The 27,197-nt window shown below is 40.0% G+C and overlaps 2 protein-coding genes across 4 annotated transcripts in view; one reads left to right on the forward strand and one right to left on the reverse strand.

Moving 5' to 3' along the window:
• Positions 1–1,557: 1,557 nt before the first annotated feature.
• Positions 1,558–3,036, forward strand: id1 (inhibitor of DNA binding 1, HLH protein). Its single transcript, XM_036559935.1, has 2 exons — positions 1,558–2,028; positions 2,475–3,036. Exons 1-2 carry the CDS (start codon positions 1,663–1,665, stop codon positions 2,505–2,507), a joined length of 399 nt encoding a protein of 132 aa, XP_036415828.1. The 5' UTR covers positions 1,558–1,662; the 3' UTR covers positions 2,508–3,036.
• Positions 3,037–7,171: 4,135 nt separating this feature from the next.
• Positions 7,172–27,197, reverse strand: part of ncoa3 (nuclear receptor coactivator 3) — a 65,114-nt gene continuing 45,088 nt past the window's right edge. For 2 of the 3 annotated variants that reach the window (XM_036559267.1, XM_036559268.1), the window contains 21 exons: positions 25,135–25,239; positions 23,909–24,069; positions 23,398–23,498; positions 21,733–21,907; positions 20,795–20,980; positions 20,292–20,378; positions 19,284–19,427; positions 17,624–17,771; positions 16,635–17,185; positions 15,129–16,126; positions 14,830–14,959; positions 14,532–14,690; positions 13,707–13,937; positions 13,416–13,530; positions 13,006–13,177; positions 12,024–12,392; positions 10,498–10,599; positions 9,991–10,234; positions 9,263–9,440; positions 8,990–9,170; positions 7,172–7,943 (listed from right to left, as the gene is read on the reverse strand). In XM_036559267.1, coding sequence (XP_036415160.1) covers positions 7,932–7,943; positions 8,990–9,170; positions 9,263–9,440; positions 9,991–10,234; positions 10,498–10,599; positions 12,024–12,392; positions 13,006–13,177; positions 13,416–13,530; positions 13,707–13,937; positions 14,532–14,690; positions 14,830–14,959; positions 15,129–16,126; positions 16,635–17,185; positions 17,624–17,771; positions 19,284–19,427; positions 20,292–20,378; positions 20,795–20,980; positions 21,733–21,907; positions 23,398–23,498; positions 23,909–24,069; positions 25,135–25,220 — 4,530 coding nt within the window. In that variant the 5' untranslated portion in view covers positions 25,221–25,239 and the 3' untranslated portion in view covers positions 7,172–7,931. The remainder of the gene's footprint in view (positions 7,944–8,989; positions 9,171–9,262; positions 9,441–9,990; positions 10,235–10,497; positions 10,600–12,023; positions 12,393–13,005; positions 13,178–13,415; positions 13,531–13,706; positions 13,938–14,531; positions 14,691–14,829; positions 14,960–15,128; positions 16,127–16,634; positions 17,186–17,623; positions 17,772–19,283; positions 19,428–20,291; positions 20,379–20,794; positions 20,981–21,732; positions 21,908–23,397; positions 23,499–23,908; positions 24,070–25,134; positions 25,240–27,197) is intronic. The other variant, XM_036559269.1, reaches the window with a different exon arrangement.

The raw sequence follows: 27,197 nt of genomic DNA on the forward strand, positions 1-27,197 counted from the left end.
ACACACCTGGCTTACTGTTATGCAAAATATAATTAAAACATAATTAAAAAAATAATAATAATACTGACAGTTTTAGCGCATAAGTTGCGCTAAAAACGTGTGCAAACGTGCAGAAACGTAACGCTAACATTGCGCAGAAAAGTAGCCCTGTGTGATGGAATGCAAGCATAGCCTTACTTATCTAAAAAAGGCGCGTGAAAAAAAAGAAACGCTTCAGGAATTTGCTTCAAATGCGCACTCGAGTGTTTCTCTTACTCTTGAAACTCTCACTCTCTTTCTTTCTCTCACTTTGTCTTGCTCTTTCTTTCTTTCTTTCTTTCTTTCTTTCTTTCTTTCTCTTTCTCTCTCTCTCTCTCTGAATGCTGCAGGTGATAGCGGGGAGCGCGCGCCTGTTGTCGCTGGTTGCCCTGGTGACCGCCCGCGCGGCGCCGGGCTGACAGGATGAATGGGTGACGTCACGGCGCTGGCGCCTGCCAGTCTGCGTCGGTTTGTTTGGACAATCTGGGGGGAAGAAGGAGCACAACACACACACACACACACACATGGACGGCGTGTGAAGGAATTCACGAGTTTGTTCCGAGCATTTTCAGTAAAAAAGAGAGCTTTTGTGCACATTTAGGAATATTTAACTTAAACTTTAAAACATGTTTTGAGCAACTGGTCTAATTACACCGTTTATTCAGACTTTATAGCGCTGTAATGAACGCTGTATGTTAATGACATTCGTGCGTAAATATTAAACTTTTCCCTTTCAAATGGCTCAAAATAGTTCGCATTAAAACTGAAAGGCCCATAAGTGTGCTTAAATTGTATGATTAGGCACCACAGAGGAACAATGGTCTCTTAGCCTATTAAGAAGCATTAAAATCAACTGTTTAAAACCAGTTTGATATTACTCTATGTATGAAAGTAATAAAGAGGCTGTGTCCCAAACCGCACACTACAGTACTAAATAGTATGCCAAAATAGTACACCATCATTATTAGTACATTAATTACTATAGTAAGTATAGCATGTATGACAGTATAGGATGCGGATTTGGACCAAGGCTGGATCCCAAATGTCTTGACATATAGGACATTATTTAAAATTGTATTACATGTGTAGTGTACCATATAGAGGACAGGGAACAATTGGAGATACAACCTATGTTTCCCATGTGTTGTTTCTTGGAATTTGCCACAGATGTAGGAGGACCGTTTCATGTGAAAGTGATGAGTGTTGATCTTTGGGTGGTAAAGTGAGCCCTGGATGCTCTCTCTCTCTCTCTCTCTCCCCACCTGCAGAGGCCCACGGACAGCTGGATTTCCACCAATCATCCGTATAAAACACACACATTTGTTTCCATTTGTAACACCATCCTCCTCCCCTCCTCTACCCTGCTCAAAAAAGAGAAAAGACGCAGATTGTAAACTCGATAACCACAGCTTCCTTCTTATTGGCTCAAACAGAAAACAGAGCGGCAGCGCTGGATGCTTATTGGCCCGCAGTTGCGAGCGCGACCGTTGAGGCCCCGCCCCCCGCCCCTACAACTCTATAAAAAGCCGGTGGGTGGCTCAGTGTGAGCATGTGACGATCTGTCATTCGAGAGTCGACCCAACTCGAGCTAAAGGACTACGAGCGAGTCTCTGCAGCTTCTTTAAACAGACGGAAACAGCGAAAATGAAGGTTGTCGGACCGACCTGCGCGCTGAAGAGCAAGACTGGCGGCGACGACGTGGTGCGGTGTCTCTCCGAGCAGAGCCTCTCCATCTCCAAGTGCAAACTGCCGCTGCTGGACGAGCACATGAGCGCCTTCCTGCACGACATGAACAGCTGCTATAGCAAGCTGAAGGAGCTGGTGCCCACGCTGCCCGCCAACAAGAAGGCCAGCAAGGTGGAGATCCTGCAGCACGTCATCGACTACATCTGGGACCTCCAGGTGGAGCTGGACGAGCCGGGGAAAAAGAGCCAGCACGGCCAGGCGTCAGCGCCCGCCCGCGCCCCTCTTTCCACACTCAACGCCGAGCTAGCCAGCATCTCTGTCGAGGTAAACACTTGTTAGCATGTTAACTCAGTGAGCTTTTGTAGACTGTTGGACTTGTTTTTGGACTCATTTTTAGTCAGAAGTTGCTTGCTTTGAAAGAAGACGAGGCAGTTTGTCGAAGCTAGTCGTTTATGTCATGTTCATCTGTCAAAACATTAAACACCTAGGTTTAATTCTTTTGAGATATGACTTAGTCGACTATACAAATGCCTGTCTGAGCCAAAACAAGTCTAAAAGTGTCTAAAGCTACACTTTCTTGTTCATTCATGGGTCGAAGTAGACTTATCTATGTATGAAAAGGCTTATTTTCTCAAAAGTGTTTGTTTTAAAGGAATATATGAATAAGCAACTCAGGCAAAATTTGTGTACGTTCTTATTTGTTCATTAACTGTGATACTGTGATGAAAGATATCTGAAGTGTCTAAACGTCTCTTTCTTCTATCTTACAGAACAGCTCGGACGACAGAATCATGTGCCGCTAGAAGACCATACAGGCTACCAGAAGAATGAGAGCAAAGAGAGATAAACATCACAGAAAATGGTCAGAAAGTCATCAGCAGTGCTTTTCTCCTCCTGCTGAGGCCTTGAGCTCTTCAGAGGGGAGGTTCACCCTGACTTCTGGTGTGGAAGAGACTTTAATTTTGTGGTTCACCCACTGCGAGGACATTCATTCATTCCGTGACCAAACTGAACTGTGATTCTCCATCTAAATGTTATTTTTGGGAGGGTTGCAGATTCATCATGGTTGGGTGGGTTTGCTGTGGAATCCATGGCAAATTACGTTGTTACCCCACCAACATTGCATATGTGTTCTTACGGTCAGAGTTTCTCTCGTTTTATATTGGCATACCTTTAGAAAGTTTTATATTTTGTTATAAAGGTTGATTTCTCAGATTGCTGAGCAAAATGAATGTATTGTATATTACAATGACATGATATTGGACGTCCTTATTGTGTTTTTTACAATGTACCTGTTTGGTGGGTTTTTTTATTAAAACAAAACCAACTTTATTCACGACTCTGTCTAATCTTTGTGTGTCTCAAATGTGTCATGGACTGGATGTGCGTGTCAGCTGAAGGAAAAGTGGGGAAAATGAAGGATGGATGGAGATGAGAGCCTATTTAACTGTGTTCACTGTAAAAGGGAAAAATCATAGATGAGTTTAACATAAAGTGAACTTGTGGGGGAAAAATAAGACTTTTGTACATGTTCAAAGTGTTTCGTTCATAATTTAAAGCTAAAGTTAACACTTATCCTCCAATCTGAGGAGCTTAAATCTAAAGCATGCCAGACCTAAGCAGTGACAAAACTCAAACAATTAAAATGGATAATTGGATAGATGCTTATTATTCAGTGGAGATACTATAGCCTGTATCTCCACTGTTGGGTGGTTTATACACAACTGTATAATATATATTTAAAAAAAGGCTTAAACTGGGAATATATTGCTTCTTTTTTTAGCTTGGTAAGGGTTAAATTTGTCCTGAGTTAAGAAAGCAGTTTAAGATTTATTCACTCTCCCTGGTGCAGTGTGTGTGTGTGTGTGTGTGTGTGTGTGTTTTTCTCCCCTATTTCCCTGCGGTGTGATGCGCTCTGCAGCTGCAGGGCTGCGCGATGTGGTGGGATCAGGGGTGTGTGTATGTGTGATCGCTTCAAGCCAAGTGTTTTATTCCCACCTATATTCATACAAGCCCATCTCAGTAAATCCATGAGTATGGACACAAATTCCATGACATCTTTATAAGGCCACTCCAAACATCTTTTTCAACTCTTGATATCAATTATAGTGTCCTAATACTGCTTTTATGTGTTTTAGTAGTGTTTATAAGCTTCTTAATTACTTTTGCTCATATTTCTATTTAGACTTTTGATTATTCAACCATCCCATTTTTTAGTTAAGCGCAATGAGCTGTGTGTACAATATATAGGCTAAATAGAGTGAGTAGTAATAGTATTAGTAGCAGTAGTATTTGTAATAAGAGTAGTAATAGTTGTAATAGTGGTGGTAGTAATAGTAATAGTAGTAATAATGGTAGCTGTTTTTACAGTAGTAGTAGTTGTAACATTAGTAGTAGTAGTAATAGTAAAAATAGTAGTAATAATACTAATAGTAGTAGGAGTTGTAATAGTAGTTATACTAGTATTAGCAGTAATAGTAAAAATATTAGTAATAGTAACAATAGTAGTGGAAGAAATACTAACAATAGTAGTAAGATTAGTAGTTGTAACAGAACCCATAGTTGTAGTAGTAGTACTAATAATATGACTAATAATAATATTAAACATAGTAATATTGATAACACTTACTACTACGATTGTTATCAATAGTATTACAATACTTACTACTACTACTGATAACAATAGTAGTAGTAAGTGTTGTAATAATAATAATAATAATAGTAGGACCTGTAGTATTAGTAATAGTAGCAATAGTAGTAGTAGTAGTACATGTTATTGTAGTAACAATAATAATAGTAGCAGCAGTAGTAGTAGCAGTAGTACTACATGTTGTAGTAATATTAATATTAGTTGTAGGCCTAATAGTAATACTAGCAGTAGTAATAGTATTAGTTTTAGTTTAGTAGTGGTAGTAGTTGTGTCACACTTACTCCTAGGAGTTGTTATACAGGCTAAATAAGGCTATAATCATTTAGTAGCAGCAGTAATCAGTCTTAGCAGTAGCAGCACAGTAGGCGAGTGTCGGAATACGGGTGGGAAATAAAGAGTACGCGCTGAGGGGAGAGCGGGAGGGCAGAGGAGGGAGAGAGGGAAGGGAGGAGGGAGTAGTGGAGGAGGAGGAGGAGGAGGGGGAGGGAGGGGGAGGCTGCAGACAGAGCGGCGCCACTGCGCACCTGGGGAAGTTCAGGTTAAATCGCTCCACATTCCTCAGCACACAGCTGATTGAAACATTAACAAACAGTAATCCGCAAGCCCAGGCCGCAGATGGGCAGGGAAGAGGGCCAGAAAACAGCTCTACTCCCTCTGCCTAGGCCCTCACACACGAAACGAAACTTCTTTTCACAATAATAATAAAAATAACAAGGAAAAAAAAAAATGAAAAAGCGAAAGTCGGCCAACCCAGAGCTGTCCACATGCCCCTGCTGGCTCAAAAGGGCAAGACACTACCGAAAAGACCTCAAAACTGTGGTAAATACTGAAATAGGCCTATTGTCTACTAATAATAAACACCAGGCTGTACAGAGAGAGACAATAGCCTAAGTTTATGTGGACATATTTGGTAAAATGACCTTATCTAAAAGTAATGCATGTCATAAAAACTTTTATAATCACTTAAAAACAGTCTTTGGGGTAGACACGTTTTGAAAAGTTATACTATGAACATAATAATCCTATAAATTCGAAGATATGAATATGGGAAGATACACACTTTTTTCATAACGTGTGTTCATAATGATGCATAATGATGTAAATGCCTTTTTTTTGCATTTTCCACCAAGTGAATAACGTTTCGCTAAATATTTATTGACTTTTAATATTTATTATGTCTGTATTAAGGATGGTTTCAGTCGCAGAATATGCTACAATAACAGCACACACGTAAACTGAGCACTTTGGCGCCCTCTTGTGGCCACACAAGGAAAACACGGACCAGCTCCATCTAGGTTTTACCACCACACCTAATGTAACATACCTCATCCAGGTAATTCAGGACTTCTGAAGACAACCGTCAGATCAAGCATGGTGGATTAAAGGGGAATTTCACCAGCTTTTCAAATCTTCTACATAATTAAATGGCTGAGATGTAAGCATAGTCATTCAAAAAGATTTGATGTGAAAAGCTCAGTTCCAGAGAAATTGGCAGAGGCACAATCGCAGTTGTGGTGATAGAAACCAGACATCTGCCCCATAAAGCTCCTACACAGAACGTTATGACGTGAAGGTGTATGAATACGCTACCTGATGTCCGAGACACTTTGTTCTGAGAAGGCTTTTTGTCTAAAACATACTCTTAAAAACCATTCATAGCAGAGAGATACATACATAGTCCCCAAAGAAAACCTTTTTCCCAGATTTTCCAGTAGTTTACCATCATTAACATTACATATAACTTGGTTGTTTTGGATAGTTATTAAAATGGCTATGTTTGTGTTGCAGACATCGCGACTCCTGGTTCTTATCAAGACCACTGTAAAAAAATCTGAGTCGGTAAGTGCCTGTGCAATTAACCATTTTACATCAAACTACTCTGAGTGACTGTTTATATCATAACAGTGGAATTATGCACAAATTCTGAAAAATCGGTGGAATTCCCCTTTAAGATTAACATGAAACTCAACACGACAGCAGATTGTCAGTACCACAGAAGCAGCAGCCAGTTGGTCATGTTTAAATATAAATTTTATTTACAACAATATCAACATCGAGGAAAACAAAATGTATAGTAATTTACATCCTGTAAAACGTCAGTTTATCTGCCCCCCTCCTCTACATAAGTTAGACCCCTTCCCATGACTCAAACAAAACAGAAAGACCATTTCTGCATTTCTCATTTCTAAATATATTTCATCGTGATCCGACAATCTAGGCTATCAAAAATAAACACAAAACAAAAGCTGTCTTCCTGACTGAAAAGGTTAAGAACATTCCGGGAAAAGAAAATGACTGATATGTTGCACGTTGTAGTTCATTTGATTGTTATTTAAGAAAAAAAAAACAAAAACAAAAAAAAAACAGAAAGCCTCCACACGCACAAACACTGCTATATGAACTGGCCTTGAAATTAAAATAGTTACACTTGGTTCTGTGTACATGTAGTACAAATCATAATCAGTTTATATGATATGTACCAGCACTCTGTGCATTCGCACAACAAACAACTATTGTCAAAGCCAAGAACTCAGCAAAACAATGAAATATATCTTTGGATTGTGCAAGTTTCTTAAAGGTAGATTTATGAAGACCCCAGCGGTAAAATGCAGTTGAAACGAGAAAACGTTAACAATAGTAACAGGTAGCTTGCAGAGAAAGATTGGGAAAAATCACCTTTCCTCTACCCAGATTCTCCACCGCATTCATAAAATGCTCTCCCTTTGACAAAAAGTAAAACAGCATTAAACCCAAAGCGAATATTGACCTAAAATAATAGAATGGACCAAATGTGGACCAAAATCTGTGCATATTTACAGTATATAATAAGAGCATGTATGATACATCTGGAGCGCACAGCATGTACAAGTCCAGTCTTATTCACATATAAAACAAAAAAAAAAAAAGAAAGCCCATTTAATACTGCAGTACCTTTTGCTTTTTTGACTGACGCACCATTTAGCATGTATGGCATAGAGAAGAGGTTTATTGCTCAGATCTGCATATAGTGTAAAACTGAAGTAGGCCTGCCCTGAAAGCAAGAATTCTAATAAAACCAGTTGGGGAAAAAAAAAAACAAAGGATTTTAGAAAGTCAATGCTAAACATATTGAGTCTTTCGATAAGGCTAGAATGAGCAAGAAATATTGCAAACATCCTTTTTCTTATTAGCCTTATTAGTGATAAAGTGCATCCCCACCCATTCAGCTGCTGTACCATAACCCACCCCTATTCAGTTCCACAGCAAAAGAGAAGCGCCTTCTGGTGGTTACGTCAAGTACTGCGTTTACAGCCACACATACTCGTGGGGACTTGGCTGCAGATGGACATCCCCTTTGCTCTCACACTCTATTGCGCGCGCACGCACGTGCACACACACACACACACACACACTTCACACACTGAGCTGGGAAGGAGTCCATTTCAGTCTCTCTCTCATAGTCCCAGCTTGATCATTGCAAGGGTCGCTCGTCCATTCACAGCAGCAGCTCGGCAGTGCTGCGTGTCCACTCTCGGCTGCTGCTCTGATGAGTGATTAGGACTTCCTTCTCCTTTACTCTCACTGAGGTGGCTTTCTGCTACAAGTACTTCTGCAAAAGACACAGCACAAAATCCAACATGATGTCAGTAGCAGAAACAACATTTCAGATTTATGTTGCTGCTCAAACTGCTAATATGCACTGCTAACTGTCTCATGCATTTAACGTGTTTATGTTGTGTTTTGATGTAGGGTATTGTGCACATGGTTGCTGTCGTAACAAAACTCAATGTTATATAAGGAAAAATTGTTCTTAACTAGGCTAGAGCCGAGTGGCGATAGTATCAAGCTTCGGCGATATAATCTATTGCGACAGCCACTCCAGTTAGATAATTTAAATATCAGGCAACGTGTCGTCCGCACCTTTAAGATGCACCTAAGTAAACATATTTGCCTTTGATTACTTTTAGTGCTTTATTTTACTTCAAGCATGGAACGTTTCCCCCTTACGAAACATGAACGAGGGCTTAGATTTTGATGTGTTTACATCAAATTTACATAAAAACAAAGAAAGAGAAAGCGTACTATCATTATTAACAGCCTGAAAACAACAATAATAATGCAAAATAACAGTACAAATACAGCTACAATAAAAGAAGCCTATAGGCCAGTTTCTCAGGAAGTTTTAGCCATTTTATCATTTCATTATTGCGAGACAAACCTATAGCAAGAACTACGAAACCATAGCCTGTCAGTCAGCTCACACTGTGTTCTGGTAGTGCAGGATAGCAGAAAGGAAAAGTGGCAAAGGTTTTCAACGTATGTAATGTGTCTAGTTCTGTTTGTACAGCCTATAATTAAGTGCATTTTTTCTATTGTATACATTTTCTAACTAACCACAGATTAGAAATATTACAGGGAGTTGTAATATTAAGGCAAAGCCTTAATAATATACACACACACACATATATATATATATATATATATATATATATATATATATATATAAACATTTTAAATAATGAAAAAAAAATAAAGTCTATTGTGGACAATAAAGTTAACTAACTCCGATCTAAGTTGGATATGTTTTCGTGGTAAGCAAGGAAGCAGTTATACAGAAAGAGCTATTAATGCATGTTATTAATTGACACGGTGCACCTGTTCAGGTCCCAGTGGCATGCGACCCATGCCCATGGCATTCATGCCCATTTGCCCTTGCATCGGAGGCATCTGTCCTGGCCCGTTCACTCCTGCCTGCATGGCCCCGTTCATCATCATCCCTCCATATTGCGATGGCGCCCCCTGCTGGGGGAAATGCTGCTGCTGCTGAGGGTATGAACTGGATTAAGAAAAAAAAAAACAGGCAGACGACTGAGTTTAAGAGCTGTACTTCATGGGTCATGTAGCTACACCTTATCATAGGCCACTCACCTGTTCATGGGCATGCCTCCTTGTCCCCAGCCCTTCATCTCTGCTGACTGGTACATGGGGCCGCTCTGAGGGTGCTGTTGCATCATGGGATTCTGAGGGCCTCCCATGCGGCCAGGCATCATATTAGGAGGGCTATTGCCAGTTCCCACGAAGGAAGGGTCCCCTTGTTGGCCCATCCCTGCATTTACACAATTAATTTGTTTTTATTATAAGTATTTTTTGTATGTATAAATCTTTCAATTAACTTGCAACCAATTTTTTCAGCTGTCATATACTATGTTTTGGCTGATTTCCTTTATTTCTTCTTGCTCTAAACCTCATTACAGAGCATATAAACACAACAATTGCAAAACAATAATTAAAATGTTCCCATTCCCCAAATACTATTGATGAGCCAAGACATGTTTGGTGTCTGGCAGGTTTGCATCTTTACTTTTGCACTGGAGCTACACATAATCACACTTTTGCTTTGCATCACGTTATAGTGCAATTTCTAAAGAAAATCAGACTAACTTATGTGGTTTCTTGAACTGAGTGACGCACTATTATCAGTAAAAACAGACAAAAGTGCACAGCATAGCTGAAAACAGGCCTAACACTGATTTTAAAGCCTGAATATTATTAAAATGTTTGTCAGTTTTGCAGATTTTTTTTAGATGTTTTAAAAAAGGGAAATTGTGAAAATCTGATTTATGCCCAGACATCGATTTAAACATATCTTAACCCACCATAGTTCGCACCATAGTTAAACGGCTGCTGGCCCGGCTGGTTCATGGAGGCTCCTCCCATGGGGTTGTCCATGCCTGTAGGGGCGGTGACGTTGGGAGGGGGGCTGAAGCCTCCAGAAGCAGCCTGCTGCTGCTGCTGCTGCTGTTGCTGCTGCATCATCATTATCATCCTGTGCCTCCTCATCTGCAGAGTCATCATCTCTCGACTCCGCTGAGCCATCATCTGAGCATTCAGAAAACCAGGCTGAGACAGAGAGAAAGAGAGAGAGAGAGTGGGGTGCTGTCAATAAGCCAGGCATAAGGCATAGGGCATTAAACTTAAAGCCCAACAGCATGTACAAATGGCCATAAAACAACTAAGAATAACTTCCACTATTAGTTTCAGCATGTCAGAGTCATCTGCTGCTAAACGTAAATGGCTTTTCACTTCATCCGTAGCCAGGCACCCAGATTAGAGTGTTTGTACTGGGCTTTCTTCATTGATTTAAGCAGTGAATAGTAAAGTACCTGTCCCCCCATGCCGGGCTGCATGCCAGGCCTCACTCCAGGGTTTGCTCCAGGTGCATTCTCCATCTTCATTGCCATTCCCTGTCGGGTCTGGTTCATAAACTGCAAAATAACACAATTTAGCATTACTTAACACAGACCACCCATTCCCCCATTTACCCACATTTTTTTTGTTGTAAGTGCTTTTCAAATCATTATTATGACTGAAAATACAATGGCATTTAGGTTCTATCACAATGACTACATCATCGTCTGATTGCAATTTTTAAGATAACCTCAATTATCTGAGATAATCTAAATTACTTAATCTGACCGCAATAAATAATACATTTTTATCACAATAAGCAGAAAAAGAAAAGGGTGGGACAGTTTAGTTTTAACTTTTAACCGGTTGCTACAACATGTTTAGGGGGTGTTTATTAGCTAGATAAGCAGGTATGCTTGCAGAACAAGTGTTTTTGTCTCATATTTACACAGTCTGAAGGAAAATGTAAAAGTTTTGGCTGGCTTTACACGTGTGTGTGAAACTGTAGACACTTGTTATTGTGTTCACAGTGCAATGTAACATTTTTTGTCAGTACAACCTGGAGTTCACAGCAAAATAAAGGTAGCTAGAACACAAGACAGCTTATCAGCCGATTTAGCTGCTTTATACACTTTAACAGTTGCATAAAATGAACAAAAAAGACAATTAAATTAATCAAAATTAATCATCAGCTAATATTTTATGTTCTGACAGGTCTAGTGGCAGTGCAATATGCTGATACCAATATAGCATGTTTGTGTTGTAATACAATTATTCTTCTTAACATGAATTCTACCATGTATCATTACATTTACCAGCTTTTGGGAACTGTAGCTATGGCCTTGGAAATTCTAAGAAAATCAATACATAACAACACTGCTACTGAAGCGATAATTCACTAGAATACAAATAAAAGTAGTAAATAAGAAAATAACTCAAATACAAATACAGAACTTCATTATTAATTTCAGTATTCATTAATATTCGTTAGATCCAGTGCTCAATGTTTCACCCTCTACCTAAAATCCTTTAGATTATCTGATTATTGTTAGTCTACATTAGTTAAATGAGCTCACTAACAGACACTCACAGTATGACATTTAAGCAACAGCTTTATATTTAATGAAGAGCAGTTGTGCTTGCTTTTCCAAAATAACAAAGTTAAATGAATTGCCAATTCCTTCATCAGGCTGTGAAAAGACTTTTCTCCTTCAGCGACTTAATTAAAAAATTAGCTAAAAAGTTGAAACAAAACAGTTGAATACTTTATTACAAATGAACTAAAAAGGTAAACTCAAAAGTAAAATGTGATCTAATTAAAATATGAAAATATGATTTACTTACACTAAAAAAAAAACCTGCTGCTAGTAAAAAATGTACTCAAGAACAGTGGGAGTAGTTACTTTCCACCACTGTTTATATCATTATATGCAGGAATAAAAGATAAAACACTGACCCAATATTAAGAATCACAGAGGAACAAACTTGCATGAACTCTCACCTGTTGTCCCTGTAGCCTCTGCTGAAGCTGCAATCTGAGAGGCTTAGTTGCGTTCACCATTCGTGGACGCATCATAGCAGCGCGGGGGTGCATGCCCCCCATCCCGCCCATTTGAGCCATCATGGGGTTAAAGCCAGGCCCAGGGTGGCCCTGCATGGGGCCGGGGCCGGGGCCGGGGCCAGGGCCAGGGCCAGGGCCAGGACCAGCACCAGGACCAGGGCTGGGTCCGGGCCCATAGCCTCCTTGCATGCCCATGGAAGGGGGATCTGGGTAACCTGCCCCATACATGGCTTTAGGGTCCATACCCATGGCTGAGTCAGGGCCAGGGAAGGTGTCTGTGGGAGTCGACGGTTGGTCTGCACTGTGGCCCTGCAAAGAGAGGAGACAGAGTGTGATGTAGTTTAAATTAATGGAATGCTAGCACATTATCAGTGGTAAGATTTATAAGGCTAGAATGAACGGTAAAATTAAGAGATTAAGAAAGGGGTGTTAAATTCTACAAAATATGCAACAAAAAGGAACGGAACTGTGCATATTTCTGACTTTTCCACCTTAAATAAACAATCAACACCACTAAAGCTCTACTTTGATAAATAACTAAGTTTCAATGCTAATGCCATCACCACAGTAATGTTTCCACTATCAACAATGTTGTCCAGTTTTAACTGAGGAAATTTAACCTAGTGACACTGAGCCTGTAAATGCCCTGTAAATGAGTTAGACCAATCAGAAGCAACCAAACATGCCTGAATTGTATATGACAAAACAACCACAACTAACTTGCAGTCTAACGCACTATATTCAGTGGTCAATGTGCTGGTCTTAGCTGGTCTTGCTGGGACTAAGGCCCTCCAGGACCACAGCTGGAAACCCCTGTCCTATCTTTTTCCATGCACCACTAATATTACAAACTAAATATCTCCAGTGTATGAATCCTAAGATCCACACACGACGCAGGTAAACATCAATGTTCTCCTCCAACCTGGCTGACTAGGTCCGGTATCCCGAGCGCCCGGTCAATTTCCTCCAGGGCGATGACGTCTGTGTTGTTGAGGAGAGAGTTCAGCTGGTCTAACAGAGCCCGCTCATCACTCTGCCCTTCACTGGTTGCTGGAGGAACCAGAAGATCATCCAGTGGGTTGCCAAACGGCATGCTGCATACAAGAAACCAGAGGGTAAGTTACTAGTTATTTCCTTTAGAAATAAACAGAAAATGTGCACTCAATTTTGCAGGAAAATGCCATATTTGTGTGTCCTCTGTAGGGGACGTGTTAACTTATTGTCACTTAGAAAAATCAAGAAAGCAGGTAATTTGACCAGGGGTGTTCCAACTTTTGCATATGACTGTATAGATAAACTGGATTTTATTAAAATTGCTCTGTTTACTCGTACCTGTTAGCATTGTGACCTCCCTCCAGACCCATCCCGCAGTCAGGCCATGAGGGAGATCGAGGGGGGTGCGGATGCCCTCTGAATGCATTGACACCTATACCCATATCATTTGGACCTGCACAGAGCGAGCCATTAAATATACAAGATCAGTTCGAAGCTTACACAATTTTAAAAATGCCTCAGTAAGATATTAAATAATATGCTATTCTTCCTGTGTCCTCAAAGTTACGATCAGTAATCAGGCCTCTGCAATGTTTGCATACACAAACATGCAAGCATGTTGCAACATACCCATGTCCATTAGCTGCTGCTGTAGCATGGATCTGGGAGCAGGTACACTGTTGGATCTGTTAATCAATGGACCTCCCATCATTCCCTTGGGATTTGGATCCACACCTGGGCAGCCCATACCAGGGTGACCGTTGGAGCCCCCTGGGCTGCCACTGGGGCCCTGCATCCTCCAGTCACCTGACCCCATAATGGGTGGCATTTGATTCATGCCCATTTGCCTGTTGGGACCTCCTGTGGACAAGATGAAAACATGGATAACGCAGGATTAAACAGAACCGAAAGAACACTTTAAGGAAGTGAAATGCATCATAAATAACTTGTTTCAAGATTTGAATTACACATACACAAAGTTTTCATCATCTGTGAATAAACTTTTTGGTTTTTTGCTTGTGGTTATTTAACTCATTCTTAACATGATAGTTTTCATAAAACTACATTTGTATAAATTTGAATAAAATATAAATAAATCCATGGTTAAAAATTCAGGATTCAAGATGCTGCCTTTTGTCTTTCTTCTTTTGTTTATGTATTCTTCTGTCCATTTTTATAGATAACAGAATGTAACTACAGTGGTAAAAATTATACAAGTCCTTTGAGATTACTTTACAGCTCAACGTAGTTTAAAGTAACTTTGAGATGCTATGTTTGTATTATGCTACTAGGAGGTTATAAATGTCTGATTTTTATTAGCTATACTTGTTATCGCTGAAAAGTCTCTAAAATTAATTAACCAAACCTCGGACACCAAACAAGTCTTGGCTGATCAAGGAAAGGGGAAAGTGTGCAAGTATAGCTTTGATAAGACTAACTGACTTTGCGCCTTACCCATGCCGATATGGCTGTCCAAGCTCTCCTGTTTGATGAGAGAGGAAGGGGCACTTCTCCTGCCCGTTACTCCTGCCCCACTGAGCGGTTTACTGTCCATAGATGCTGCCCTCTGAAAGGGCACACGAGTTCCTGGCCCCATTCCTCCACCATCTCGATCTACACCGAAAATTAGGTATTGTCATCACAATAAACACTATACATTACACATTCCCAACAGTCAAAACTTACAATATTACTAAGCCTCTTGGTTATGTTCTGTACACACTGTTAATGTCAAATGAGAATCAGGTCTTACCATGTGCAGTGTTGTTGGGTCCATTCCCTTTCTTGGTTTCTCCATCTGACCCACTTCCAGGTCTAGAATCAGCAAACATTCCAGAACCAGGTTTCGTCTGGCTTCCAAGAATGCTCTCCAGGCTCTCCAGCTGAACGGAAAAGAGGGCTGTATTAGTAAAGGTGTCTGGCATTTTCACATAAACTCCACTACTATTAGTTAATCAAAAAGGTACCGAAGTAGAATTGAAGACACATAATAATGTAATTTTGAATGATTCGAACTCCAGGGTGTCTGATTCCGCTTAAATTTTCATGTACCTCATCAGACGGCTCAATCTTGATTTTGGCATCCTGACACCTTGAATTAGAGGTTGTGACTCCTGACCCAGGCCCCACACCAACACCTCGAGTCTCTAGCTCATCCAGTCCTGGCTTGCCCTCACCAAGGTTGGGCTCCTTGGAGTCGTCCTTGTTCAGGAGGTAGTGGAGCAGAGCGTGTGTCTTTTTCGGACTATGCTGCTCCTGCTTTATCTCTGGGCCGGTGCTCTCCGTGCCCGGATGGTCGGAACCCAGGCTGACCTTCCCTGTGGCCTCGGCTGTGATGCGGGCTACATCGTCCGGGGTGTTGCCATTCTGCAGCAGCTTGTGGAGGATCTTGTGCTTCTCCTGCAGTGAGTGGGACGAGAGGTGTCCTCCCATGCAGCCAGTAGAGGACACACATCCAGAACCCTGTTGTCCTGATGACGAAGCTGAAGACGATGAAGATACACCCGTGGAAGTAGGGCTGGTCATGCAGCCGCCTGGTTCTTTTGAATCTATACCCATGGGTGTGGAAGCATGGCCAGGAGGTCCGCCACTTCCTGCTGCCAGTGTGAGCTCTTCTGGTGGGGATGTTAGCAGCTGGAGCAGCTTCTTATGGCCCTTTCCGTCTGCAGCCCTCCGACTGCTGTCGGCCCCGGGTCCACCATCTTTACTGGACTGGCTATCTGGCTTATCCATTGCGGTCTCAGATGGAGTAGCTTGTTGCTGGTCGGCTCCCGAGCTGTGAGCAACACCGGGGCTTTTCAAATCGCCAGTACTAGTGCCTTTGCTTGCCCCGGACTGGTTCGGCTGACTGGACTGAGTGGAGTTGATGCTGGGGGAACTGTCGGATTTGTGTGGAGGGGACGTGAGAGCAGACTGGAGGGAAGAGCCCACTCCTTCACTAATGGCCTGCAAGGCATTGAGTGAGCTGCTTGAAAAAGTGCTGCCACCTGGTGGACCTGAGGAGCCAGTACTGGCACCCATGCTCACAGGACCCATGGGAGAATGCATACCTGCCAATCAAACAACAAATATAGTAACGTATACAACAAAAAGGATTGGCTCGACCAGACATGTTATATGTGGCTAGTGATGAAAGGAAGCTAGTAACCACCACTAGCATAACTGCACAACAGCATAGTAGGCAATGTATTGCCTGGACAGACAGGCATAGTGCAATGGAAATGCATTTTGAAGTGAAATTGCTTGGGAAACAGATGTCAGTGGAGAACTCTTAACTGCTAGACTAATCAAGCACTAATTTCTGATTAATTAGCACTAATGACTGGACAGGCTATACCAAGAAGACAACATTACTGCCTATTTAGGCCTGGCTTATTCCTCAGTTTTGTCTGTTTAAAAATGTATACATTTTAGTTTTAGTTTGAAAAAAAAAATCTATGTATTTCCATCATGTTTGGATATCACATTGATCCTTACAGTCCAAATAATTTGCATAAATTTAGTTTAAATAAAGGAGATATATATGTAAATTTATATAAAGTACATATATATAAATACCTCCTGGAGAGAAGGGGCTGGCTCCCATCTTGGGGCTTCCTCGTATCCGTGGAGAACCCATAATGTTCTGCTGAGAGGGATTCATACCTGGGCTGCTATGGGATGGACTTGTCATGCCTAGGCCATACCCCCCACCGTGGAAGTGTTGCTGGTGCTGATTCATTCCTGGGTGTCCCATCTGATTCATCTGGTTCATTTGATTCATCTGATTCATTTGATTCATCTGATTTATAGAACCCATTTGGTTCATTTGATTCATCTGGTTCATCTGATTCATCTGATTCATTGCACCCATCTGGTTCATAGAGTTCATCTGGTTCATTTGATTCATCTGGTGCATTGAATTCATCTGATTCATTCTGTTGCCAGGTCCATACATGGGGCCTCCTCTGGGTCCCATATGCCCTGGGTCATTCATGCCGTAGCCTCTGGCACTGCCCATGCCCATCTGCCCACCAGGAGCCATGTTCATTTGGGAATTATGGTTGGCACCTCCTATCCCCTGGGCCCGCATTACACCTCCCTGGTTTGGCCTGTAGCTGTTCTGCTCCCTAAAAACATAAAATAAGAGAGCGGGAAAAAAGAGTGAGGGAAGAGAGTACAGCATTCTACAACTAACACATTACCAAATAAACATGTACAACATGCACAGTAAATTAATGCACGCAAAGGAAGTACACTAAAGAAGTGATCAAAAGGTGGAAAAGTACAAAAAAAGCACAAAAGGTATCCTAGTAGAGCAACTAACATCTATAATGTAATACACAGTGTGAGCACTAACAAGTGCAAAATTACTAGCATGTGGGCAGTATACTATGTCTTTAATAAGAAGTGTGAAGTATACTATGTGTTTAGTAAGGAAACAAGAATGGGAGATAATTATGTATATTATAACAAAATGAGAGGTAAGTGCAATACGTCTATAACAAATAGGAATATAGCACCCTGATATTTCTGTTAAAGGGACAATATGAGTCAAGATAACAAACCTCTGCAATAGGTGAGTTGAAAGGAAGGTGAGTGGATCGTTGGTGTTGGGGTTTCGGCAGAGTTCACTGCGAGTCTGTGCTGTTACTGGTGTTCCGTCTGACAGAGAGAAGTGATACAATGGAGTCTCTGCTCGACCATGTAGGTAAGCTAGACAGAGAAATAGGGAGAGAGAAAGGAGCATTAATGACTTTTAGATAGTAGACAGTAGTACATTTCCCACTTTACACTTCAAAGTAGGGAATGAAGTCAGGAAAAGGGCTCCTCAGGTCAACAGTGAACTTTTCATTGTTGACTTGATGGATATAGAGGTCCTGGTCTTAAAGCACACTAAAATAAGGCGAAAGGTTGAAAAGAGTTTGGATGTTCTGCCAGTTTTAAGGTAGACATTAGTGAAAATACACTGAGAAATTTTTACTTTTTTTTTGTGAATGTGAGTGACAACTGCTGCACATATGGTTTACTGAAAGTACAACTGCTGCTGCACATGTAGAATTACACATACACAGGTTCTTGTGAACTGGTGCAAAATTAAGTCAAATAGGTTTGGGGGTCTTGGGATGACTGTCACAAAAGTACACAGTCTTTATTATTGATTTGAGAGTGACTTTCCCACAAAGTCTCCCACACTAGTGATACTGTGGTCTCGGCTTGAGATTGAGAACTGCGCATCAGCACTGTCTACCATTAAAATATTTATCTTGGCTGTTTACCTTGAGGAGTTCAAGAACACGAGTCTGATTAGCTACTGGTGTTTAAATAGCACAGAATTGCTGTAACCGAAAGTTATTAAATTCATTAAATGTTTTTAAGAGTATTAAATGTAACAGAATAGAGAAAAGAAACACTGACCTTCTCTGCCTTTATCATTTAAATTGTTTGCCACACTTATTTACTGTACTGTAACCACTGATTATTTTGTGTCATTACATTAATTGTTTATAATATCTTTCTTCTTTATCATATGAACAAAATCTGCCACTGCAGAGGGTAAAAAAACTGATTTCTTTCTTGAGTTCTTCCACATACAACTTAGATATTTTTAGCCCAGTTTGAGGCCCGTTTGAGCTGCTTTCTGGAGATTTGAATCCTTGTAAAATTTGGGAAGAAGTTTCAGTTGCTGAGACACAGCTGGTCCATCATCTTGTTATCACTATGCCAGTTAGCTTTACTTAGCCAGAAGGGAATATGTTTCTTTAGCGAGCAGAGCTGTTATCATGCCAAAAAAGCTAATGTCAATCAGCTCCTCTCTCTAGTTCACAACAGTTTAACATTTGGTAATTATTAGATAGATGGTCTGACATTCATTGAATAATGCCTTAAACTGTGCAGTGTTCACTTATATGGTGACCATGTAAGTGAAGTACTCTTTTTTTAGATTTTAAAATTAAGCAGCTTTTGCATCACTTACTATACCTTTATACTGTATACTATATACTACCATATACTGCAGTATTATTTGCAGATAGTTTGAAGGTATTCAAAAAGAGGAGACCGTCCAACCCTAACATATGTATGAATGTATATCAGAATGTGCACCACGCTCACAACCGCTCTGCTTCTGTTTTTTCCACGTAACTCTCACAAATAACCAGCAAAAATTCTGACTCTGCACCCAACACCTTCCAGCACACACTGCAACACATGCACTAAAGCACATACCCTCCTGGTAATGCCGTTTGTAGGACCAGGGCTGGCCTTCACTGCGATTGAGAAACATCTGCATACACCTGCGCACCAGATCCTCCCAGCCAGGGCGCATGGTGGTATGTAATGTATTCTGCTGCTCTATTTCAATCAGCTTGCCTGTATTACACACACACACACACACACACACACACACACACACACACACACACACATATTTACAAACAAAGTCATAAAAAAACTCACATTTTAACATTTTATCCTTTAAAGGCAATGATCACAATTTATAGCTACAGTCACTCTGGACATGCGCAGTTGACATCACCTTGAGAAATGGGTGTGACAGAAGCTGATCTGGAAGATTGCTGACAAAAAAAATCTCCCTGTGCATCTAGTAAGCTAGCTAACTTGCTAACTATAAAGGGTAATGACAATAAAGGGAAGGTAATAATATAAACATCATCATTTACTCGAGAACACAGTGCAGCACACTGATCTGTAGCCAAAAAACTGTTGTGCTTAGACACTGGAGAAAGTTTACATATCGTGCTGAGACATTGGATAAAAGATCCATATCATGAAAATACTAAATTTTCCTCTCTTCTATGAAATCTTGAAATAAGTTTGATACAAAATCTAAGTACTAGCTTCAAAACGTACTGTTCACTCCCCAGTTTATACATTCTATATATGAAACTTCGCTGCAAAAAGTTTTGAAACAGTTTTTGTGATCTCACAGAAACCAGTGTGTTTAAATATATCCACCTATTCAGCCTACAGCAGTTTAGCCCCACCCATTCACACTGAAGTTATAAGAGGTGGACCGTTTTTAAACAAAGCACCCTTTCAGAGGTCAGTACAGCTCTCATCTCAGAGAATTACACTAAAATGAATGCAATCTCACTCGCGGAAATTTGCTGTTTGGGGAAATTTGCGCAGTGTGACTGTGCCTTAACGGATCTTTTCTCTGACAGGTTGCTTAAAAAGCCGGCACTGTGAGGGGTCAAGAGACAGTATGCTCACCTGAGAGCTCGTGTCTGGTGGTGAATCTCTCCGTCCGCTCCACTGCAGTCACTCTTCGTGCCACACAGATCATACACGACTGCAGGTCTGAAACATACAACATCTTTTTAAATAGGGTGAAACAGAAACTGTGAGGTGAAACAGTGATCGTATAAGCCTGTCTGTAGCCAATAAGCTATGTGTGGTATTAGGAGTTTGTTTCTTTAGTTTTTCACTGCAGTGACCTAACTAATGTAGTTGATAGGGATGGCCACATCTAATATTGTCCATAAAACTTAGTGAGCGGGGAAAAATAAGAGGGGAAAAAAAAGACTTTGGCCACTATTAACAGTGCTGTATGCTTACTTTTTTGGGTGCTGTTATTCAAGTTCAGTAGTAAAAATTACCACAACACTTTGGGGATTACATTTGAAAACACTTTATTCCAAAAAAAATAAAATAAAATTGTGCAGTCTAGTGCAAGTGTGAGTGTATGTGCATATGTGCGTGAAGCAGGGTCACACCTTCCCCTTCCTCCATCATGGCCTTAGGCTGTGTGAGGGCGAAACACTGCATGGTCTCATAACGCGACCTGCCAGCAACCTCCTCTCCACCAGGACCTCCATGTCCAAACTTCATCAGCATGCGGCAGTTAAAGGTGTGGCTCTTCTGGCGAGAGGCGTCCCCAGCCCACGAAATGCCATTAGGTCCTATACGCATACATACATCAGTCAGCACTGTTCTAATAGCTAATTAACCCATTAAACTGCAAAGGCCTATAAGTGGGCCCACATGTGAATTCAATCTCATAGTTATATAACTTGCATATCAGTTTCACAGTAGTTAACGAATAATTTAAAGCAGTTATTAAATAGCAAGCCTTAAGAATAATAACTGCATAATCGTGGCTGATTATCTAGCATAAGCTGCATAAAATCAATGTAGGCTGTTAAAAGCAAAAACAGAATGCTGCATGGAAGAGGAAGCATTCAAACAAAAAACCCAACGCTGCACAGAGAGCAGACATGAATATAATTTAGCTATAACTAACTTAGCTACTATTCTAGTTTATGCAGATAGTTACTTAAGTCTGCCCCCGTGGATTCATTCATGACAATGGTAGATACCACATATCAGAATTCATAAATGAAAAGAATCTTCAAACGGGAATGATTCATCTGCTCTCAAGCTTCACTCACAATTCAGCAGGAACACCACATTTACCACAACAAGGGTCCCATATAATTCTGCAGTTAAGTCCAAAGTGAATGTTATGTAGTTAAAATTCACATTTGCTTTTTTCCCCCTGCATTTTTTGAACTGGACCGCCTTGGAGAAGACCACTTGGCTAGTGGCTCCCAGATAATCTCAGTTCGAGACCCCTTTGCTGAGGAGTTTAACAGAAGTTACTTTGGCTAAAAGCATCGACTAAATAACTGGATGCAAATGGAAAGCTGTGCACCATTGGCTTTGGGCAGGTTTTTCTGGAGCTCTTCTCTGTCATCCTGATGCAGGATGTTGTAGACGCTGGTGTTGATGAGCTCCTCCTGTTTGTACTGCAGGTACTGAGTCACATTATCAGACACAAAAACAATGTTGCCCTCACGATTCACCACAAACAGGAACCCATCCAGAGCCTGAGAAACAGAGAGACAGAAAGACAGAGGGAGTTGTTATTTAACTGTTACTAGAATTGGAAAGCTTCATTTGAGATACAACAAATTGTATTTGTATTGGGTACTGCTCTGTGTTCGTAAGTCGGCAATAAACAAAGTTAATAATAAAGTGCAAAAGAAGAGAACACTTGCAAAATAAGATTTCAGAAATACCACACAATTAACAAATAATGATATGCACAGGTGTAGCGTTGCAACTTGGGCTGACCGATATGGGAAAATATATAATTGTGAGTATTCTGACCAATATTGTTATTGCGATTATTTTCTATAAATTAATGTCCAGGCCTGTTATTTTGACCAAGAACACTACATTATACACCTTTACTGTTTTGAGGCTTAAACACTGGACATAGTGCGTCAGAGTTTTGGTTGTGTTGTCATGTGCACAGCACATGGGTGTTTGGTTGCTTTTGATTGGTCAACTCATTTGCAGGCAAATCACAAACTTCATGTTATTAGGTTAAATTTCCCCATGCTGTTTATGTCCTGTATTAGCAGATATACAAAGAGTTGCAGAGGAAATACATAGTATAAAAGCCTGTATGCCAGAATTGTTGTCAGACTGTCAGACTTACAACACCCTTTTTAAACTAAGACATCATTGTTGATAATATAACCAATATTTAAAATTGCAATTCTGATATAAAACATATATTTTTTCAGGCATAGGAGTAACACTGCAATAAGTGTAAACTACATCTGCCTGAATGCAAACTCAAAGTGACTTCTAACCACTTTCTCATATTCCAATAGCAATAACGACTGCTAGTTTTCATATAATTTTAAGTGTTGTTCAATTACTGAGTTATATATAAACCACAGAATCTACACCTATATTATTTTAACCACCGTCTTGGCAGCTGTAACAAAGCAACATTTTAAAGAATATAAACAACTAACAGCAAGAATTAGCTAGGCTGAAGTACAACTTCTGCGCTTTAAAATGGTGTTACGACTAAGCCTTCCAATGTAAACACTGAGAGACCTCCATATCCTCCTTATAAATTCATGAGTAAACTTTTTATTGACAGATTCAACAAAAACATACTATAGATGCCATATGAATAAAATAAATAGCTTGTAGTCAAAAATAAATCTCCCAGTGTTTGACACACAGTCTCTTTATACTAACACTTATTTTCTTGCATACATTTTTAGACACTTAGGGTGGACATCTGACATAGTTCAGACAAAACAGAACTGTACTAAATAAATTTTGTGCCAACTTATCACGCTTTTTGAGCAAATGCTACAACTAGCCCCTCAGACTGTTATAACTAGCTTTGTCTATGTGGTAAGCTGTAATATTTGCACTGACCACTTTCAATTGAATTCTTCTGTCTTCAAAACAAAGCTTATGTTTTTTCTTTTGTATTTGTCCATCTCTCAAACAATCAGAAAAGGCATATGCTCTACTGATATCCTTAATAATCTTTCATATGACTCACCTGTAATAGTAGAGGGCCCAGATGGTCCTTGTCAATGACCCCCTGACCTGTAGAGGACACGTCCGCCTTCTGGACATCGTCGTCGCCACATGAGCCTTTTCCTGCAAAACACACCAAAGACTTGTCGCAACAAATAATCACAGACAAATCACTAAAAAGTTCTCCAAAAAGGGGAAAAAAAAGGAGAGATAGTGACAGACAAATCTAACCAAACGTCTGTGACATAATATTTAATAAGTAGCTACTGAAATTATAAGTATACTGAAAACATACATGCAACACACAAATGTTGCATTTATATTTTAATGTAGTGCAGTTACTAAAACTGAATTACAAAACAAAATAACCATTGTACAAACATATTTGTATAAACAGCTGCACAAGTTAAGTGCTGCACCCTACCACCAGATGGCAGCACTGCACACAATCACTGGCTTTCAGGACTTTTTTTAACATTCTCCTGATTACTAATGACAAGCACAGTGAAATAAAGCTGCAGCTGTGCTTCTACCTTGCTCTTTGATCTGCCGTATCTGCCGCACTGTCTCCTTAAGGATGGCGCATTTGTCCGGTTTGACATTGAAGCTGTCAATGTCACTGAGGTTGGCAGAGATCAGCTCGGCCAGTTCCTCAATGTACTTGCACTCCTGCTCTCTCCGACGCTTATCACACCTGGAGAAAGACACGCACGCATGACAGGTAGATGTTAGCAAAAGGTAACAGAACATGATTGGTATAAAGCTCGTTTCTAGGGCTGCAAAAAGGCCTCTTGATGCATCAGTTCAAAGTATGCAATAATATAATATCATGATACTTCAAGACATTTTCATGGTACACAACATGCATCACAATTCTTAGTTTTCCTGAAATTTGAAAGACAAATGTGTGGATCACACATTTACTACAAAAAAATACCATCAACGCTGTGAGAATATGCACAGAAAAAAAATATTGTGACAATTTATTACCATAATGATAAATATCGTCATACTGCCTGCCTGTTGTTTAAACTGCATCAGTTTTCCATTGCATTGATGCTACAATTCATTAGTACTGAGGAATAAGGTCATTATCTGGCTTTTTTCATAATATCCCCCAAAAAGATTAATATACTGCTTTAATCTATATTCTACAGTAAACTGTAACATTTGTTGTAAATAGTTCTTCGTCACATTTATATATTCAGTGTATTTTTAAAATTAATTTCGAACTGTACCAAAGAAACAAACTAAATCAAACTGTAGAGAATATAAGAGATTTCATGTTGCCATACATTATTTTTGACAGAATCATAACCGACTCACTGCGTGGTCAGTGATTTACACTAGGGATGCATCTACCATGAATGTTTATGGCAGATTCAGATTTCTTTATAGCCAAATTGACCTTTTTATTTCTTAAACCAAACACTGTCATTGCTAAATGAACACATGAAATATACTATGTATATGCTAATACGTATCCAGCACTTTCTACTGGCTGAAGTCACAATATAAGTAACATTATTTGCCCTTTAATGAGCCAAACCGGCATTTTAAATTCTTACACGAAAAAATATTTTAAATTAAATGCATTAGAAGTGAGAGGTGAATAGTTTTTTAGCACAATAAGTCACATATTATGTAATACATAATAATTATGCAAAATTTATTTAAAATTGGCCAACTGAAGCAAAAATTCGGCAATTTCAATCACGCATTTCTAATTTACATGCGTTTTTCACACACATACACTTACCCCAGTCCAGGTGTGTCACATGTGGAGAGTTTGCGTTTTCGGTCAGAGCACAGCGGCTCCAGAGAGTTCTCTCCAACTCCACTCATCTTCAACACATATCAGCACCTGAAACACACACACGATTCTCAACTGCTTAGTTACAGATACACAAGTTAAACATGGTGACACTTTCATCCGGAATAATACTGTAAGGATAGAACAGATTTCATGATAAGATTCATTTTTGATACATTTTATTCTTGTATACAGTACTGTGCAGAAGTCACAGAGCACATTCATTCATTTCATTTCTAGTCAAAACAGTCATTAAGTACAGATTGTTCATTTTTCAGTACCAGGAAAAATACACAAAACATTATTTAACAGAACATTACACAGAACTATTACCTCAACTATATATCAAAGACTTCAATATTTATTGTGTCCACTCTTTGCCTTTATTACAGTTTTCATTCTTTTCAGGAGACTTGCTTTCAGTTTTTTAAAGAAATCTGCAGGGATATTTTTTCACACCTCCAAAGTTCTGTCTTAGGAGTTGGTTGCACTTTTCTGCTTCCCATAATCCAAATAATCCCAAACACATTCCAGTGATGTTGAGGTCTGGGGTGGTTTTGAGAACACCAGCAATAACAATCTGCTTTGTTCGATTTGCACATTTCTTCTTTTCCTTTCTCAATAATGGCTTCTTGACAGCTACACATCCTTTCAGACTCACAGCGCTGAGTTTCTCACAGTAGGATGGACAGAAACACTTGGATTTTTTCATATCTGAAGCAAGAGTGGGGCTTGATTTTCTCTTCTCTCTAACAGGTCTTGCATGGTTATTAGATTCATTTTAGGGCTTTAAATTATTTTTTTAAACTCCCCCTTCTTTTACTTCTTTTGCAAGTGGATCATCATATCTAATTTCTTGAGAAATATCTCCTGAAAAATGAATAACTTGTACTTAATGACTGGAAATTAAATAGACTAAGATTAGTCTCTTTTTCTGTGCTCAGCACTGTACACGCATGCGCACACATTCCTGAATGAATGAACTTTGGGTACCGACTCTGACAGTACTACATATGACCCTTACACTACTCACTGCACACCTTGGAAAGTTCTGCCCCTTTTCACACTTTCATGACAACGTGAATGAAGAAAGTGTGTGTGTGTGTGTGTGTGTGCGCAAGACTGAGAGCTTATTTTTGAGGATTTCCACATTCAGCTGAATGCGTGGAATGTTCCAGGCCTCAGCCGCAGCAGAGAGAGAGAAAGAGAGAGAGAGAGAGAGAGAGAGAGAGAGAGAGAGAGAAAAAGAGAGAGAGAGAGTATATACACTGATGATGGACTGAACCAGGGCCCCAGGAGAAATGGGTCATCCCTCGTTCAGTGTGTGTGTGTGTGTGTGTGTGTGTGTGTGTGTGTGTGTGCGCGCGTGTGTGTGTCTCTGCAGTATGGAGTGGGTCAATACCCTGCTGTAGTCCAAAGAGAAGGTGTATATTCTCATAATGAGCCAGTGTCAAAGGAATCAATATCATTAAAAAACAATGTATGAAAACTGCCAGGAACCAATATTTAATAAAATACAAAAAAGCTCTAGCCTTTCCTTTAAACCATCAACACCTTTTATCAGCAATGGTGAAACAAATGCCTGCAAGATCCTCGCACAACATCATCTCTGTTTCTACTTACAGTCATATGCAAAAAACCTAAACATGTCATCTGTTGTGCACAATTTCTATTTATTTCTTCTGACCCCTATATCTTTGTTGAGTATAAACAGAGCTGTTATAAAGAAGGAGGCAGGTCACTGGTTGAAATAAGAATGGGATTGCTTATAACAAAAGCCCCGCCCTTCAATACCATAAGCCAATGAGCTTGCTGTTTAAGCAGCAAGTGTGAAACCCTCCATCTCCACGCTCTTGTGGAGATATGCGCATGAGCAGCAGCCAGAACAAGCTGAAAAATCATGTTTTTGTGCGATATTTGAGCCAAACGCAACAAACTATTTATGCTGTTTTTGTCAGATTTTATTAGTGATTTCAAATATGCTTTTAAAATATTAAGCCTTTTATTTT

Source organism: Colossoma macropomum, unplaced genomic scaffold (assembly GCF_904425465.1).
Source record: "Colossoma macropomum unplaced genomic scaffold, Colossoma_macropomum, whole genome shotgun sequence".
Taxonomy (NCBI): domain Eukaryota; kingdom Metazoa; phylum Chordata; class Actinopteri; order Characiformes; family Serrasalmidae; genus Colossoma; species Colossoma macropomum.

What these genes read in the sequence shown, in the direction of transcription:
- id1 (XM_036559935.1), top strand. Translation starts at nt 1,663, where the DNA reads ATGAAGGTTGTCGGACCGACCTGCGCGCTGAAGAGCAAGACTGGCGGC. An exon ending in TAGCCAGCATCTCTGTCGAG is followed by an intron (nt 2,029 to 2,474) that starts GTAAACACTTGT and finishes TCTATCTTACAG; the next exon opens with AACAGCTCGGACGACAGAAT.